Source organism: Lagopus muta, chromosome 15 (assembly GCF_023343835.1).
Source record: "Lagopus muta isolate bLagMut1 chromosome 15, bLagMut1 primary, whole genome shotgun sequence".
Taxonomy (NCBI): Eukaryota; Metazoa; Chordata; class Aves; order Galliformes; family Phasianidae; genus Lagopus; species Lagopus muta.
The window spans coordinates 10,503,286-10,521,372 of NC_064447.1; the positions used below are offsets into that span (position 1 = coordinate 10,503,286).

Genomic DNA, 18,087 nt, shown 5'->3' on the forward strand with positions numbered 1-18,087 from the left:
CCAAAATGGCCGTGCCACGTGCTCTGGGTTCTGCACGAGCTCCTTACCAGACTCTGCTCTTTGCCTCTCGCAATGCAGTGCCTCGGACACCTCAGTGCAGCGCGCCCTGCTGCGCCTCGTGCTGCCCGATTTGCCCATTTTCCTACTGAGATGTTTCCTAGTAATTAGCCCAGACCCCTAATGAGCCAACTGAGCGCCCTGCAGTCTCGGAAGCCATCAGAGGAACAGTGTGAGCACAGGAGCTGGAGAGCCCCATTCAGCCCCCCAACCTGTCCTCCCACACTGACAGCTGAAGATCTGCAGGGACGAAGCAACCCAGCTCCAGCACCAGCCTGGAGGGCAGAACGAGCAATGGAGGCACCGGGGGCCTTTTGTAAGCAAGGTGTGAGCATGCAGCAGCATGGCAGCGGGTGATCCTCCATCCTACAGCTGCTAAGGACGGGGTGCATTGGACGGCCATTCCTCAGCATTGGGCACTTTGTGCTTTTTTGGACAGCACATGGGACCTCGTTGCTCGCTCTGCAGGCTGGATGTGGAAAGGAGGACACAGCTCACTGATCCTCTGTAGCAAACAGGTACTGCCAAAGAGGCATGGCTTGATCAAAGTGGTGCCCATGCAGCTCTCAAACTGCAGGGGGAGGAAGAAGGGCAACCACTGCAAATCTGACCATAAACCCATCTGGAGCAGAGAGACCTCCTCGTCCACCCCGTGCTTTCCCACCTCTGCAGAGCTCTGTAGCATCTTTGTGCTATTTGCAAAGGCTCCCAGACAGGCAACAGCAGGGCACATAGATGAGAATGCCTGAGAGGACAGAGACATGGCAGCTGACCCATAGCAAAGCCCCAGCATGGAGAAACCAGTCTGGGAGTGGACAAGACCAATAGAAAGATTCAGTCCCCATCAGCAGAGTGAGCAGTCCCCTGGTGCCGGTGCCCCACTGCCTCGTGGCTCTCTGGGCCCCAGGAACCAACCCCATCCAGCCCCTCCAACCCCACGCAGCTCCTCCTTTCCCCATGGCCACACGAGGCTCCTGCCCACCATCCCACCACACAGTGCCTTGCCCCCACCAGCCGGGATGAAACGCAGCCTGGGCTCATCCCTGCTGCTGGATCCGGCTCCAGAAAGAAGATCCCAGGGCTGACGCCACAGCCCCACACTCAATGTTTACAGATTCCCAGAACGGTTTGAGAAATAAGCTATGTATGAGCAAAACAAAAACCACCAAAAACTAAAGGGAAGGGATCAGCGATGCTCCCAGCTCCCACAGGGACACGGGCTGAGTCTGGTCCTGCAGTTACGCCGTGCTTCATCCCAGCATCACAACGTCCCCTCTGGAGAAGGTCTTCTCCCAGCACATCAGTCCCATTCCCTCCTGCTTGTGCCCGGCTGTAACTCACCCTTCCAGCATTGCTCAATGGGAATTAAAGTGTAGGTTTCTTTCTCTTTTTTCTTTCCTTTCCTGTTTCCTCCAGCAGGGCTCAGGGACGCTGTGCTTCTGTTTCTGAGCCATTGCACAAGGATTATTTTTTTATTGGTATCTCGACGACCTTCCTCCTAAAGACTTGGGCATAGTATTTTATTTTTAGATAAGTTTCCACATCCCCTCCACGTCGAATGTTTATAGACAGAGGCTAAAGCAGCCCAGTGCCATAGCAACCAGCAAGGAGAGGCTCCATTGCACTGTGCAGACATTCGTGTCAGAGTTGCCAATCCAGACTCGAAGTCACTGGTGCAAATAAATTCAGATTTGTTGAGAGGTGAAATCGGTGTTTGCAGAAGAGCCGTGTGCTTGTTAGGAAGGATTGCTCCACTGGGAACACAGCGAGAGCCCTGTTGGTGCTGCCTCACTGCCAGTGCAGGGACCACCACAAGGATGGGGCACTCTGGCTGCACAGCTCCCGTCCCCAACCAGGATAACCCCCCAGGATGGTGTGTAAACCAGGATAACCCCCCAGGATGGTGTGTAAACCAGGATAACCCCCCAGGATGGTGTGTACTGCCACAAACCCACTGATGGGGCCACGCTCCCTTGCAAACTCACGGCATCCCAAAGGCTCAGGGGCTCGGTGCTGCAGTGGGTGCTTCACACCCAGCCCTTCCCTCTCTCCACCCGCTCGTCCATGGGGCTGTGCCCAATTTCACACTGCCGGCGCCATGCTGTGATGTTCAGGCTTGGCACAGCAGTTTGTTTGCAGCCTTGGGGTAAAGTGGCACGAGGCCGTGTGCAGATGCAGCAGATAAACTCCCTGCGCTCAGTGCGTTTCTCCAACGCAAACACCAGGAAAGGAGGAGCTGGTTAAATGACAACTGCTGGCGGGCAGGGACAGCCAGGTCAGTGCGGCCACTGCTGTGCCCCCGCTCACCCCACACAGCACAGCCCCCAGCACTGCCCTCAGTCACATGTCAGCGGGGTTCTGCCCCACATTCCCCTTCTGTGCCAACTTCGCCCGAGCTCCATGCGCACGTGGTACTGTATGCATGTGGCACTGAACACGTCAAACTCCATGGGATGTTTTTTTAGGGAAATCTACCCATGCAAACCCAAGTCGCCGCAGTGCATGGCATTGCTGGATCCCCTCTGCAGGGGCACACTGGGCTGCATCCTGATTGCTGTTCCTTGGAGGCATCAGAGCCAGACAAGCAGTCCTGGAGCCCCACACTCCACAGCGAGCACCCATCACCTCTGTGCTGTGTTTGTTTGCATCCAGCCCTACGCTGCCCTCCTCACCTTAGGGAGAAAAGGCTGTCGGCCTGGTGTGGCCACGCAGGGGGTGTGGGTTGGTCTGGTACCAGTGGTTGGGTTGGGGGTTGGTGCAGAAGGAAGAGCACAGCACTGCCCAGCAGTACGTGGGCTTTCAGGAGCAGGTTGGGCACTGACTGCTTCATCAGAGCCCTGGAGGAAGGGATGTGATGGGACTCATCCTCAGGGGGGCTGCCTGCAGCTGGATGCCGGTGCTGAGCAGCCCCGCAGCCTGGAGAGCCCATCTCCGATTGCTGCCTCTTGGGCTCTGCTTTCAGCTGAAGGCCTTTTATTTTTGTCCCATTGCCCTGGCAGCTGCTGCCATTTCCATGGGAACCCTCCTGAAATCTGCAGCAACGCATCTGCTGGGGTCACCGAGACTCTCTCTCCCCCATGCCCTACATTTCAGGCCTGGAGCCACCCAGGTCTGATTACAGGTGACATTTCTCTCTAATCCCAGGGTGGCTGATGCTCCTCAGAGGTGAGCAGGTGCTGCTGGAGTTGGGTACAGATCCAGATGCTTCCAGTGTCCCTGGGCTGTGAAGCTGAGCCCTGTTCAGTGCTTGGCTGCTCCGTGCACATGGCACAGCTGTGAGCTGGGTCCCATCCCAGTCATGATAATTAGAAGCCCATCAAAAGAAGTGATGGGAAAAGAGGAGAGGATGCAGAATGCCAGGAGAGCAGGGCACAGAGCTGCCTCATGCACATGTGATGCCACAGCAGGAGCCACACTGGTTGGACTGGATGATTTTTGGTTGGTTTTCACCTTGGTGGTGATTCTTTGATTCTATGCACATAATAGTTGGGGATTTGAGGCATCTCTGGCTTTCCTGCGCTTTATTGATCAAACCACAAGGGTGAAACAGGAGACATGAAAAGTGTTGCAAAAAGAAACAAAGTAGGAGGGTGAAGGAAGGAGATAAAAGCAGCCCCTGATGCTCAGAGACACAGCAGCCCACTGCTGCCCTGCATCTCATCTGGGAAAAATTACACGTTGTGAATTACATTCTTCTTTTGAAAAGCCATAAAGGGGATTTAATAAAATGAGACAAGCTAATAATATAGGGAATGAAGAGCAACGCTGGGTCCTGCTTCTTGATTTCATCAGATATTTTTCTCCATGGGACACACGGGAGCTACAGCAGAGCCCTCCCTGCCTGCCCTGCCCAGTGCTCCTCCCTGCTGGCTCCATCCTGGGGAGCAGTGGGGCAGCAGTTGGGGCCTGGGGGGAAACAGCAGGAATTTGGGAGCCAGGAGTGCAGGGCTGGGGGTGTGCACACACACAGAGTCCCTGGTGCTGTGTAGAACAGGGCAGGTGATTGGTAGGACAGGATAACAGGGCATGGTAAATCCTAAGAGTGGAGATACGGAGCTCACGTGGCATCCACTCCTCTCCATGGCCCAGGGGGGGTCTGGGGGCTGTGAGCTGTGGGACACAATCCCTTCTCATCTTTTAACCCCTTGGACCCATGGGAAGCAGCACAGCCCTGGGATGCAGACACCTCTTGTCTCCAGCAGCAAGCAGAGCCGTGTGCTGATGCAATTGTTCCTTTCCGAGCGTCCCTCCAGGTCTCCTCTTCCAGGCTCAGCTGTGCCATGCACGCTCACAGCTTTCTGGTACATTTTGCTTCCTACACCCCCACCGGCACAGCTTGTCCGGCTGGGACCCCGGGGAGCTGCACGTTCTGCCCATGTGTGCCACTTTCGTGGAATTTCATTAGAGGTAGAAACAGGTAGAAAAGAAACAGTGAGACAGCAGGGAGCGATTGGTGCTGAGGATGGTGGGTTGCAGAAAAAGTTCCCCCAAGCTGCCGGCTTCATGCAGAGCGGCTGTGTGAGCAGGAACAGGACCAGCGTCCTGCAAAGGCAGCAAAGCCGGCACCCACCGGGGCGGGTCGGACTGCAGGTGGGGGAAATGCTGCCATAGCTGCCCCTGCTTCGGGCTCAGGCAATCTGCAGCCGGCTCAGAAATAGGCGGTGAGTTTTTGACAGCCGTATCCGTGGGAAGGCGCTGCCTCACGGCGAGGTGGGGCTGTGCTCATCCATCACAAGATACAAGCGAGCGTGCTCTGCGTGCACCAGCAGTGCTGAGGTGCTCCTGGGGGAATGAGGCTTAATGCCTCCTAATGCTGCTCTGTTCTGGCTCTGCGTGATTCTGAGAGAGCCTCGGGTACTGCGCCCTGGGCTGATGGATGGTGGATGTGGGCTCTGCCAGCTCCGGTCCCACTCCTCACACCCGGGGATCACAGCTCCTGTCACCCCCCCCCCCCCCCCCCCCCCCCAGCCCACACCTCTGCTGTCACCAAAGAGCCCTTTGCAGAAATGGATTTTCCATTTGCTAAAGCCTGCTCGCCCAAGAGGAGGCTTCAAGCAGGCTATTTTTACCCATTCCTAGCACTATTAATAGGGGTACGGTTACCAGCAAGATCTAATCAAGGTATTTGATGTGTCTGTCCCCCAGAGGTAGGCACTTCTGATTCCTCCTGCTGCTTTCCGTCAGCTGCTACAATTAAATGATCTTTTCGTTACTTTGGGTTGATACATTTGTGTTTTATAAGGGGCCCTTGGCGCTGCTCTCTATCTATCTCGCACTCGGATCAATACGGGCTCAGCCCCATACACCGTGTCCCACAGCCTCTGCCAGAGCTGCGGCTCTTCGGCTGCTGCCTCTCGGCTGCAGCTCCTCCGTAAACCATTGGAGAGTGCTTAAATTAACTTCCAAGTGTGAGAACACCCCCAGAGGAGACGGTCAGCTCAGCAGCATCCATTTCCTCAGCAGCGCTGCTGAAATGCCCCGTGCTCCGCAAATTCCAGCTTCCACCCGTCCCTGAGACCCGTGCAATGTTGCAGGTGGGGCTTCTGCTTTTCGGAACCACGGTTAAGCATCGACTTTTGCAAAGTCGCTGTGTTTGTTTGTTTGAACATCCTCAGAGGTGCCGTTCATCCAAAGTTTCTCAATCGCAGCTATGTCAGCCAGCCGGCAGGAGCATCTCTGCGTTCCCGCGAGCATCATCCTTCGCTGCCCCGGGGGCTGCGGGTCCGGGCTGCGGCCGTGTCCTCTCGGAGGGGTGGGGGGGGGTTCAGCCCGAGCCGCGGTGGGGCCCTCGGCCGCGCTCTAGCGGGGGCGGGAGGGGCTGCAGGCGGTGGGGTGCGAGCAGGGGCTGGGATGGGGTCGGGACGGGGAGAGGGACAGGTTGGAGCGGGGATGGGAATAGGGTCGGGATAAGATCGGGATGGGCTGAGAGTGGGATAGGGTCGAGCCGAGACCGGGCTCGGGATAGGGCTGGGGAAGGAGCCGAGGACGAGCTTGTATCAGCCTGGGGTAGCAGAGCTCGGGCCGGGATCTCAGCAAAAAGCACAAAGTCCCCCTTTCAGGGCCGCAGCACCTGGCGGCGCCCCGACTCTCGGCTCCCACTCCTGCGCCGTGCCCCGAACTCCCCAAAAGCGCCTTTTCTGCCGCTTATCCCACCCACGGGACCGTAAGCGCGAAACGAAGCCGGGCTGCGGCTCCCCGAGGTCTCTGCTCCGCGTCCCGGATCCTCCGCTCCCCGTTTGGGACGGGCGGATCGCCGATACCCGCACCCACAGCCGCACCGCCCGCGGGACGGAACCGCGCCGTGTGCGGGGCGGAGCGGGGCGGCACTGACTCAGCCCCGGGCCGTGACGCGCCGAGGGGCGGGCGCTGCATCCTGCATATAACGCGAGACCGCGGGCGTGCGGAGCTCAGAGCGGCCTTCCAGCCTGGGAGAGAGAGGGGCCGAGCAGCCGGGCACAGCACGCCTTCCTCCTCCTCGTCCTCTCGGCGCAAGCTGCACTTCGGCCGGCTTCAATGAAACTGGCAGCGATGATCAAGAAGATGTGTCCCAGCGAGGCCGAGCTGAGCATCCCCGCCAAGAACTGCTACCGAATGGTCATCCTGGGCTCCTCCAAGGTGGGCAAGACGGCCATCGTGTCGCGCTTCCTCACCGGGCGCTTTGAGGAGCAGTACACTCCCACCATCGAGGACTTCCACCGCAAGTTCTACAGCATCCGCGGTGAGGTCTACCAGCTCGACATCCTGGACACGTCAGGCAACCACCCCTTCCCCGCCATGCGGCGCCTGTCCATCCTCACAGGTATGCGGATGGGGAGCTCCAGGAGGAAATGGGGGTTCTCCTGTTGGAGTTTGGGTTTTCTTGGTCACTTTAGAGACGGTTTTCTGCCCATCTTTGGGTGGGATTTTGTGCGTGCGTTGGGTGGGTGACTTTGTTGCCTGGTTCTCCCCTCCCCTGTTTATCTATGGGTCGGTGTGTGCATCCCCATCTCACGTCTCCGCTTTGTCCCCAGGTGATGTTTTCATCCTCGTGTTCAGCCTGGACAACCGGGACTCCTTCGAGGAGGTGCAGCGCCTGAAGCAGCAGATCCTGGAGACCAAGTCGTGCCTGAAGAACAAAACCAAGGAGAACATCGAGGTGCCCCTGGTCATCTGTGGCAACAAGGGCGACCGGGACTTTTACCGAGAGGTGCAGCCCCGAGAGATCGAGCAGTTGGTGGGCGCAGACCCCAAGAAATGTGCCTACTTCGAGATCTCGGCCAAGAAGAACAGCAGCCTGGATCAGATGTTCCAGGCGCTCTTCGCCATGGCCAAACTGCCCAGCGAGATGAGCCCCGACCTGCACCGCAAGGTATCGGTGCAGTACTGCGACATCCTGCACAAGAAAGCTCTGAAAGGCAAAAAGCTGCTGAAGGAGGGCGGCCGGGGCAGCACGGAGGAGGCGTACGGCGTCGTGGCTCCCTTCGCCCGCCGGCCCAGCGTCCACAGCGACCTCATGTACATCCGTGAGAAAGCCATCGGCGGAGGGCACGGCAAGGAGAAGGACCGCTGTGTGATCAGCTAGGAGCCTCAGCGCGAGGAGGGAAGAAGGGAGGAAGGAAGGAAAGAAGGAAGGAAGGAAGGGAAGGGGGAAGGATGCTCGTTTCCAACAGGACTTTGGGCAGGCAGGAGGGCGGGCACGCACCCAGCTGGGCACAGATTTGCCTCTTTCCCAGCCTCCCTCCTCCCATCGGCTTCACCCCCCCCCCCCCCCCCCGTGTTGGGTGAGGGGGAGGACTTGGAGGCAGGAGGGAATCAGGGAGATGATAATGGCGAAGTGCAGACGGTGAGCTGGGGGTATGAACACTCCCAAACTGCCCAACCTTGGGCCAGGGCATTGCTGTCAGGAGGGCAGAGACCTGTGAGAATCCACCTGGGGCTTATGGGTTTCTTTTTGTTTCCTTCTGTTTGTTTTTACTTGAGAAGCTGTGCACGGACTCTGGCTCTGTGTCGTGTGTTTGTCTGTGTTCGCCAAACACGTGCAGAAGACACTTCTAAGCTGTTGCAAAGACTGCAGAGTTACAGCCCCAATGGACCAAAAACTGACTCTTGTTTACATTTGTCTTGTCTGATTTGCAAGATTTGGGGGGCGGGGGGAGCGGGAAGGGTTTTTTAAATGAGAAAACAATAGGCACTTTATGTAGGTATTGGTTGTCACTGACATGAACAAAAACCTTCAAGTGTTTCTACCGTGGCTGAAACTTGATGTTTTATTTTTTCTACAAAATAATAAAAACCTTTTTTCAAATGATGCTTTGCGGCTTTTCGCCTTCGCTTCTTCCCCGATCCCTGCAGCAAAACCAAATCCCATCAAACCCAGCTGTAAGGTTGGATCAGCACTCAACTCAGTGCCTTTATTACCCCACTTTCCCTGACTCCCAGCGCAAAGGGAAGCGGCCGCAGGGGGTGGCAGGGCCGTGCATGCTGTTACTCAAGCAGGCCGCTGAGCCAAAGCTCTTTCCTCACTCCGCTGGGCAGCGCTGACCTGCGCCAGGCATTGCCATGTCGTTCACAGCAGAAACCAAGTGAAATGACATCATTTAATGACAAAGAGCTCATTGTGCTTCATGCCTTCCCCCTATTGAATAAACACTCTTTAATGATGTCAACAGAGAGTGATTCATTTGCGCCCCGTCCAGGATATTGTTTTTATTTTGCAACATGAGTAAAGGAAATGCTTTGCTCGAAAGGTCACCTTTGCGTTTGATGGGTTTTGATCTCTGGCTGCCAGTAATCACTGCTGGAAGTGAAAGGAAAAAGTGAAAGCTCTGCAAACAGCAGCTCTCACTGGCTCCGGATTCTCCAAAGCAGCCTGCTGGTTCCGATCGCACTCAGCAGCCCCCTTCCACCCTGAAGTTGCACAACAGACCTACATTTAATATGTATTAATGGGGAAAAGTTCTACTGAAGCCATAAGGTGTGGGCGAGTGAGACTGCAAACAAAACCACTTCAGTTTGGTCTGAAACTTGGATTCGAGTTCACTTGTTGCTGCGCTAAGTGCCAGGCATTTCTTTGGAAACACTTTGCTCCTTCCAGCCCTTCACACGGCCTGGTTTGACTGGAAGAGCAGCTGGCCAAAAGGAGAAACCTCCGTCCAGGCATGAAACACAAGAATTTATTGAGCTGGAACAGGGAAGGCCTGGCAGAAAGGTAATTTCAGTAATAAAAAATTGTACATTGTGCCTTGTTTACCTTGGTTCTGCTTTGCTCAGAGTTTACACGCGGGCACCCTCCCAAAGAAATCAGTAGCCAAGCACTCTGTGATCTCTGAGCTACAGGTGAACTGAACCACCCCAGCTCCCAGAGAGCATAATTACCTGCCTCTTGACTTTAGGAAGCCAAATCTTACCCAAACAGACCCTGTTCCCGTTGTTTGAATGCTCCCTGCTCTCGGATGCAGGCTCTCAACCGACGCTGTATTTCACCACTCCGTTTTTCACCTCTTCCACTCCTGAGCTGCTCCACCTTTCAGCGTTACCTCAGAGAACTGCGAGATCCTTGTCACATACCTGCTAGTGGGTGAGATGCTCACCAGGTTGTCATCTGACACCTGGGCAGCTCCCAGCAGGAGGACAGAGGACAAGGAGTTCTGAGACCCATCCGAATGCAATACGACATTCGAGAGCTTTCCATGAGTGTCTGACGAACGTTCAATACTCAGTTTGTGGGAAGCCCCTGGAGCATCTCAGACATAGAACTGATCCACCCTGACTTGTATCACTTAGGGAATAACTAAAGCTGCTGTCATTTATGCCTTTTGTTTTAATCCTGCTTCTCCTTTTCCTGTTGTAAGAGCAGGATGCCCCGTGTGTCGCTCACCAATTTGACGTGGAAGCCCCACGCATCCAAAGCCCACTGAAACCCGCTCCCCTGGCAGGCTCTGCTTTGCTCTGCCATCACCAAAAAGCAATGCTAAGAGAGAGGAGCAGCACCCAGGCTGTGCACCACACCTCAGCCCTGCTCATCCCACGTGCACTCATGAATACAAAGAGGGACAGTTTGGAGTTTCTAACCTTTACTCGACTCATTTCAAGCACAACTACCAGCTGTTTAAAAAAATACAAAAGCAACAGAAAGCAACCATTCCTCTTCCAACACACTGACTGCAAAGCACCCCAGAGACCCTTCCCAGCAAACAGGCTTTCCAGGCCAGACAGCTCGTGCTTCCCCTGCACGTTCCCTTTCAGTGTTTGTCGTTTCAGAAGCAAAAAAGAAAAAATGTGGAAAATATCTCCTTTTTTTTTCTGTTGAACTTAACCAGCAGGTACTTCGATCTTTTCTTTAGAGAAAACATAATGTGCTCTGCTTGCTCGAATGAAAAAAATACAGCTAACCTCAAGGGAAAAGAGCTGCATATACAAATGCACACAGTCCTACAGCAGATCAAAGCGAAGGCACTGCTGTGACCATCGCATGCGAAGGACACACGAAGGGTTCTGGTTCAGTGTCACATGCCTGTGACCCACACAGCCACAACTTCACAGTAACGTGACAAAAAAACACAAAGTAAGCCTCTGCCAGCTTTTTCTCTCCTTTCCAGCCAGGACCCAGACAACAGAGCTGCTCCCTTCCTATTCCTTAGGGATTTCGAACATGCAAAGGCTCTTGTACTTCTGCAGCAGTTCATTCTTGGTCCTGACCTGCTCCCGCAGGTTCTGCAGCTGCTGCTGCTGCTGCTCTGGGCTCACACTGATGCCAGGCATGGCACTGATCAGCTTCCTCATCTCCTGGAACTTGTTCTTGAGCTCGTTCAGCACCTGGTGAACATCCTGGCTATCCTTGTCCATGCTGCAGAGGGAAGAAAACAGAGACATGATTCACATCTCCTGTTGGACAGGCCTTCAGCCTGCTGGGGGACCACACAGTCAGGGCTTATGCTGGAATTCACTGGGAAGCTTTTGCTCCTGGTATCTAATTCACACCCAATTCACCTATCACAACAAAACAACCAGAGACAGACACACAGAGCAGGCAGCCACTGGGACAAACTGGTTTCCAGGTCTTCTTCAGCACACAATCCAATAACCTTAATTGCAATCCTACAGGTTAAGACCTGGTCTGCAGCTTTAAAACACCACCACAAACCCTCACTCTGTTTAAATTCCCGTACGGGGAAGGTAAGATTACACACATATGCTGTGTGTAGGCACCTGGGAAAAAAGACCTCAGCCCCGCCTGTGACCTGTTGCCAAAGCAATACAAAAAATCAATGCAGTCAAACTGCTTGACAGCAGAAAATAGAAATTGTTCCCCAAAGTACCAGAAAGTGTCCAATGGCAGAGACAACGGCATTTCGGAGCTTCAGAACGACTCTCTGGGGATGTCTACCTAATAAAGGAAGCGACAGCTTATTCTTTAAGAGCAGCTCAATTGCTTCTGCAGCTCTGTGCTTCTCAAGGATCAGTGTCGTCTGAGGCAGCGTCTGCCCTCAAACCCTCATTAGTATCTGCTTCAGCTTTGTTAGCAAAGGCGAGAAGTGTTACGATTCCAGGCAAAGGCGAGACTGCTTCCAAGGCAGCGCTCATAACGAGAGAGAGATGCTGACGGCCTCTGAAAGCTGGGAGCCTGTTCAATAGCCAGACCCAAAAATAAAACTGCTTGGCATGACCAGGGCAGAGAGGTGCCTGATTACAACTTTGGGGAGTCGTGACACGACTGAGAGCAGAACTTTTAACCAGATGGTCTCGTTCATTTCAACAGCCTGTTGGAACAAAATATTCATTACTCCTCTCTAAATAAAACTGCAGCTGGTACTACAATGTATCCCCATTATGCAGGCATTTACGGTCAAGTTGACAGTGGAAAAATACAGGCACACACACGTTGCACATCTGGGAAGGATGGGCTGGCACTGCCTTTAATCCACACTAGCTACATGCTGGCTCTGAAGGGGCGACCAGGTCCCTCCACAGCTTGTTCTCTTCTCCACACCCAGGGAATGGATGGTTGCCTGTTTGGTTGGTTGATTTGAAGGAATAATTATTTTCAGGTTTGTTGTTTTTCTTTTTTCTGATAGGAGGTTTTCAAGCAGTTGAAGCAACTCCTGTTGAGGGCACAGACAGGCAGAGGTGAGAGGAGGAGTGGGAAGAGCTCAGCCACCTGCAATTACACAGATTTAAACACAATGTCCAGCCACGGCCTGGGTTGATGGACAGTGCTTGGGATCTCCCTTGAAGGACTGAGTTCTCCAAACCCCTCCTGAGCTGCCCACCAGCTCTCCTTCGCTGGTGTCCCTCCATCGTGTCTTGCCTGCAGCTCCTGGCTACAGCAGCACAACCCACCATCCCAAGAACCACGCACCTCACAGGTAATGCCATTTGATTATAGAGGGGTGAAAGTAACAGCAAGCCCTGCTTGGGAGAACTTTCTTGGGACTCAAACAGGAAAGAACGTGTCCTTGAATGTAAGCAAATGTACGCGATACATCATTGCTCCTGAGCACAGTCACCTTGGAGATGTGAAGTGTCTTCAGGGCTGAGTCAGTGTCAGAACAGCAGGGCCGGGCTCAGAGCCTGGCGATGGCGTTAAAGGATAATATGTTTGCCATCTGTCAGGGACATGAGGCAACACGTCCCACCACTCCGTCTGACCCCTCTGCAGTGCTGCTCAGTGCACCTACGTCTGCTCACACCATCCAGGAAATGCTGTGTGCCAGCATGGGGGGGAGCGGGGTAGTGGGAGTGGGTGGCTCAGTGGGACAGGGCACAGGATATCCTGGGGACTGTCGTTGTAGGTCGTCATGACTTGCTCGGTGACACACAGGAGTCTGGGAGGTCTCAGCCTGTGGATCCAGCTCACTTTGCCTCTGTACTCAGATGCAGACGGCAGCGGGCTCAGCCTCACCTCGGTGGCCTGGATGGATCAGGCAGGGTTGAGCGCAAGGACAGCGGCAGTGCAATGGGGAAATGGAGGGTGGGTTTGAGTTCTCACAGCTCTCCTGAATCTAGGATGTTGTGTCTGTGGGGTATTTGGTCTTTCCTTGTGATGACCCTCCAGCCGCAGAGTTATTAAGGGCAAAACTCTCTCAGCACTCACGCTTGACACAAGCAGAACCCCAGCAGGAAACAAACCAGCCTCAGCTCCCATAGAAGTGTGCAGGGAAAGGGCAGTCAGGCCCAAAACAAGGAATGGGAATTTGCACTTCCTGTGCCCTCTGCCTCACTGTGCTGCGTGCCCAGGTCACGGGGCTGCTCACAGCAGGGCTGTGCCCCTACCGGGAACTCAAACATTTCCAACAGGGTTACCCTGGGCCAGAAACACTCTGGTTGTCAGGACCCCAGGACAAACACCTTTAACCCTACAGCATTGATTCTGAACTGGAGAGAGACTAACTCAACCTGCAGAAGCTTTCCTCTTTCTCCCAGCGCCAGCCAGCAGCGCTGCCCTGGGACAGCCCGTCCTTTACTTATCAGCCAAACGGAGCAGCAATATGGGGCAATAACTCTGCACAGCGCAGCTCGGCGGGTCTGCCAGGGCTCTGCCCCACCTCGGTGACCCCAACTCTGCCCGGGGACGGGCACGACTCAGAGCAGAGCCGCTCCACCCCTCCCAGGGACCCCAGCGGGGAGAAAAAAGGCAGAAGGGAGCATCGCTGCGGGGCGGCTGGGGCAAGGCCGGCCCGGCGCTGAGCGGCGAGCCCGCGGCCGCCGTTACCATTTGATGATGTCGTGGACGAGCGGCAGGAAGGAGAACTCCTCCTGCGCGGGAGCCGGCGGTGCGGGCGGCGGCTTCTGCTCGGCGGGCGGCTCGGGCGGCGGCGGCTCCTCGGCGGCACGGACCGCGGGCACCACCGAGGCCATGGCGGCCCACGGACCGCCGCCGCGGCGCTGAGCAGTGACGGAGCGGGGCGGAGCTCCGCCGCTCTGCACCGCCTCGGCAGCGGCCTGGGCTGGGCCTCCGCTGCGGCCTGCGCCTGGGCGTGAGCTTGGGCCTGAGCCTGGCCCGGGAATGGGCCTGAGCCTGAGTCTGAGCCTGGGCCTGAGTTTAGGCCTGGGCCTGCGCCTGAGCCGTGAGGCTGCTCCAGGACGTGGCCTGGGGCTGGGACTGAGGCATCAGGCCTGGGCCAAAGCAGGGCGTGGAGGCCTGCCCGGGGCCTGAGCCGGGCCTGAACCCTGAGGCAGGCGTGGGGGCTGAGCTCGGGGTCACGTTTTGGGCCTGGGGCTGGGAGATGGGACTGCGCTACCGCTGAGGCCTTCATCGGCTGGGCCCTGGTCCGTGCTCCCAGGGCAGTGCTCTGCACACCCTGCTGAGCGCCCTGCGCTGTGCCGATAGGGCGATAGGAACAAGGACGGCTCCCTGCCCACACTGTGACCCACGGCATCCCTGAGCTGCGTGCATCCTGACTTCTCCTGGCAATCCTCATGCGAGGAATAGGAGAGGAGGGCCACGAAGATGCTCTGAGGGCTGGAGCACCTCTCCTATGAAGGCAGGCTGAGGGAGTTCAACCCGGAGAAGAGAAGGCTTGCTGGGCTTGGAACTAGAGAAATCTGGACGAACAGAGGCATAAATCCAGTGCCAAGGCTGAGACCTCCATGAAGCTGCAAGGAGGGGGAGAGATGGGGTTCTTGAGTGCCTGGCTTATGAGTGAAAGAGGGGATGGAGAAACCCTGCCTGGAAGCTGGGAGATGAGCAGCGCTGCCCCTGTGCACCAGCAGGCTTCCAAGTGTGCTTCAGCAAATTGCTGCTGCTGCGTTTAAACCGCTCTGTCAATACACACGATTGTAGCACTAATAATGCCAGCCACAATCATGAGTTATCCTTCCTGGAACTGGATTACAGAGCATAGATAATTTCATTTTTCATTTGAAATAAGCTCCCAGGTTCGTCAGTTAGTTATAGCCCAGCGATGACAGGAAAGGTAATTTTCTTTTTTAAAACGATTTCTTTCGAAAAGCAAACTATTTGTGTACCAAATGAGAATGCTGGTAACCGGTTGTGCGTATGTATTATTGACTGCTCACTCTAAATATAGCAGATGCAACTGTTCACATTGTTCTACTGTCAAGAATAGTTCCCGGCTTGGTCACCAGTTCTGGAATGTGCAGGGGAACCCAGGGGAGCCCAGGACCTGCTGAGCAGATCCCTGTGGGAAGGCTGGTGGGATTTATGGCCCTTGACTGAGCCAAGCAGGAGGTACAGGATGCTAATGCCTCTGTGTGGGGCTCAGCAGAGAGGTTCATTTCTGCACGTTGTTTTATGGGCTGTTTCAAAAGCGAGACTTGATTCAGGCTCCTTGGGGGTCATTTTATTCTGTGCTATGCTGGTTTTAACTCCCCCCTTGACTTTATCAAGGAGTGTGGCTAATTGCTAGGCTGCTGGATGCCTGCCTCTGATGGGTGAGTCAGGCAGTCATTAGAGTAGGTGACAACATGCAGATGCCATTCAGCCAGAACTACAGCACTGTCAATCAGAATTTCTTTGTACCGTTCAGTTCCCATTTTGGTTCACTTGTTCCCACAGCAATTGGAATGTACAGCTTTATCTCAGTGGCTTCAGCCCTGCCTCTGCCTCACACCTTCCCTTTCTCATGTGAATAGAACAGCTCCTTCAGGTGACCATCCCCATCCTTTGGGGCTGCTCAGGTCTCATGGCAAATTCAGTGGAGAGTGACAATGTTTTGCAGTGAGGAAGTGGTGCCACTGGCTCCTCCATCACTGAAGACACTGATGAATTGATGGGATGAGACTGCATGGTTGCTGAGTGTCTGCCTGTTGCCTGTACCATGACTGGTGTGTCTATAGCCTCAGTGAAGACTTCAGGGAAGGTAAAGACCCAGCTGACAGGTCTGGGAGGGAAGATATCTTTTGGGCAAGCACATGGCTGCTGGTCTGAGACAAGGAGCACTGCCCTAATCTTCAGCTGCCCTCACAGAGCTCCAAGCTGTGAGGCCTTTATCCCTGTGAGATGGTGACCTGGCTTGCTTCTTTGTGGTACAGTTCCTAATGGGTAGACAGCATACTCAACACAATCTTTGCACTACACAGGATCTCCATCTCAACTGGAAGGGCTGTGTCTGGATCTCCTTCTGTTCTCTCATGGAGCTGCAGATCTTCCTACTGTTCAGTCTGTTTTCACCCATTTACAGACCCTCAGTGGATAGGCTTGAGTGAGCAACTTTTAAAAACTCATAGGGATGCAGCTAAAGTATAAATAAAGGTGCTTAGCACTGAATGAACAGAACCATTTTTTCTCCTACATTTGGTAATAAACCCAAAGTGCAAATGATTGTCCTGTTTTGCACTGAGGTACTGGTATATAACTGTGGCTTTTTGTGGAGTTCCCTTGCTGGTCATCCCGTTTCTGAAATGTTCAGACATCTCCAGACCATCTGACCTTCCTTGTCTTAAAGCCATCACATAACTTCTGTTTGCCCTAACATTTGGTGTATCCGTTATTCTAAAAAAACCAGCTGATCAAATCAGGCGTATCCAATACCTCTTACTGCCTGTTTCTTTACAGTACCAATCTTCTTTTTTTTCCTTGTCTTTCTATACAAATTGCATCTCACATGTGCTTCCAAAGATAATTTTTGGGGGGGCTACCAGCAGTTATCTAATTGAGCACCACACATCTCACCAATGTTTCCTTACAATGACCTGACATTTCTGTATGGATGGTCTGGCATGTCACCAGGCTCTGCTTCTCTCTGTCAGGCTATCTGGAGTTGCTTGTGCCATTGCCACCAGCTCTGTTATCATTTTTTATTGCATGGCTATCATCAGGTTGAACTTTATCTCTTTTTCCTGCCCCAGTACCTCATTGTCAGCCTGAATTTTCTATCTTAGGCTTGCTGAGCTGCTGTGGTGGGATAAGTCTGTATTGCTGAATGAAAAAGGTGTTGCTGGGACTGTGGCTGCCTGGTGTGGGCGATAGGAACAAGAAATAACAGCTCCTGCTGGCCTCTGGGCAGTCAGCCTGGGGCTGTGCTCAGCAGCACCAGAACATTGGCCCACTGTCCCAGGTGGTGGCTGTGTGCCTGCAACTGCTGAGATTCCTAGCCAGCATCCCCCTGTATGTGACCAGATGGAAGTTTGGCCTTGGGATCTGACCTGTCTTGAATTCTGATGTCACTGAGGACCTGTTTCAGGGCTCTGGTGTCCCTGGTTCTCTGTGGTGTGCAGATAGGAATGGGGGATCTGTAAGCTGAGCATCACCCAAACACATCCAAAGAACTCCGGTGCTTCCCAGAGCTCACCTTGCTTTGTCAGGGTGACCAGCTGCAGGGGAAACTGTGTGCCCCATCTCAGAGCTGCCCAGGGGAGAAGGGCCATCGAGTGACATCAGGAGCTGCTGTCCCTGAGGAGAGCGGCCACCTCTCCCAGGGAGCTCAGCCTGCAGGGACGAGAGGTGGCACGGAATTGTTGGCTGAGCTCACAGTGGCTCTGGGCTGGATGTCAAAGCTGTAGGGCATTGGCCTGGCCATGAAGGCCACTGCTTCGTTACAGTGAGCCTCGTGGGGGGAGAAGAGGGATGATTCAAGGGCACAGGGAGTGTCCAGCGATCGCATGATGTTCGCTGATGCCCCCCCTGCTGAGCAAACATGGGGGCCTGCCTGGGCCACGGTCCACCTCGGGGGAAGTTTCCAGGCCAGTGTGTGGGCAAAGGGAACACAGAGAACTGCTTGCACAAAGTCAGCTGTGCAGAAACACAGATCCAGGGAACATGCAGCCAGACTGGCCACGGCACCCAGCCTGGCCCTTCTCCTGGCACAGGAGGCTCTGAGGCTCATTGCTCCCACCCAGTGCAAAGGGGTGAAATTCACCCAGAGAGCTTGCAGTGTGGGTCTGGGGAATTAAACCCGTTCCCAAGGAGTTCTGCTCTGCACTCCTGCAGCAGTGCTCTGCTACCACTGGGCAAAATCAGCTCTGGGTCCCTGCTGGCAGTGTGTTTGACTCTGCAGTGTCCTTGCCGCTATTTGCAAATAATGAGTGAGCCACCAAACACGTGCCATAGAACATGTGAGGCAGCGGCATTCAAAGCTCTTGATGTGCAGT

The 18,087-nt window shown here is 54.6% G+C and overlaps 3 protein-coding genes across 5 annotated transcripts in view; 2 read left to right on the forward strand and 1 right to left on the reverse strand.

Moving 5' to 3' along the window:
* PEMT (phosphatidylethanolamine N-methyltransferase) overlaps nucleotides 1–1,444 on the forward strand; it is a 37,432-nt gene extending 35,988 nt beyond the window's left edge. For all 3 annotated transcript variants that reach the window (XM_048961573.1, XM_048961574.1, XM_048961571.1), the window contains exon 8: nucleotides 79–1,444. The gene's annotated coding sequence lies outside the window, so the exon portion shown is untranslated. The remainder of the gene's footprint in view (nucleotides 1–78) is intronic.
* Nucleotides 1,445–6,448: 5,004 nt separating this feature from the next.
* RASD1 (ras related dexamethasone induced 1) lies at nucleotides 6,449–8,344 on the forward strand. The gene is made up of 2 exons (XM_048961954.1): nucleotides 6,449–6,856; nucleotides 7,068–8,344. Exons 1-2 carry the CDS (start codon nucleotides 6,571–6,573, stop codon nucleotides 7,616–7,618), a joined length of 837 nt encoding a protein of 278 aa, XP_048817911.1. The 5' UTR covers nucleotides 6,449–6,570; the 3' UTR covers nucleotides 7,619–8,344.
* A 1,748-nt stretch (nucleotides 8,345–10,092) lies between these two features.
* On the reverse strand, nucleotides 10,093–13,928 carry MED9 (mediator complex subunit 9). The gene is made up of 2 exons (XM_048961955.1): nucleotides 13,748–13,928; nucleotides 10,093–10,882 (listed from the first exon to the last, which is right to left on the reverse strand). Exons 1-2 carry the CDS (start codon nucleotides 13,891–13,893, stop codon nucleotides 10,666–10,668), a joined length of 363 nt encoding a protein of 120 aa, XP_048817912.1. The 5' UTR covers nucleotides 13,894–13,928; the 3' UTR covers nucleotides 10,093–10,665.
* Nucleotides 13,929–18,087: the final 4,159 nt, after the last annotated feature.

Bases quoted from the DNA above. Each gene is read 5' to 3' on its own strand.
- RASD1 (XM_048961954.1), top strand. From the start codon at position 6,571: ATGAAACTGGCAGCGATGATCAAGAAGATGTGTCCCAGCGAGGCCGAG. The intron at 6,857-7,067 runs GTATGCGGATGG...CTTTGTCCCCAG, and splicing joins GCGCCTGTCCATCCTCACAG to GTGATGTTTTCATCCTCGTG.
- MED9 (XM_048961955.1), bottom strand. From the start codon at position 13,893: ATGGCCTCGGTGGTGCCCGCGGTCCGTGCCGCCGAGGAGCCGCCGCCG. The intron at 10,883-13,747 runs GTAACGGCGGCC...TTCCCTCTGCAG, and splicing joins GTCCACGACATCATCAAATG to CATGGACAAGGATAGCCAGG.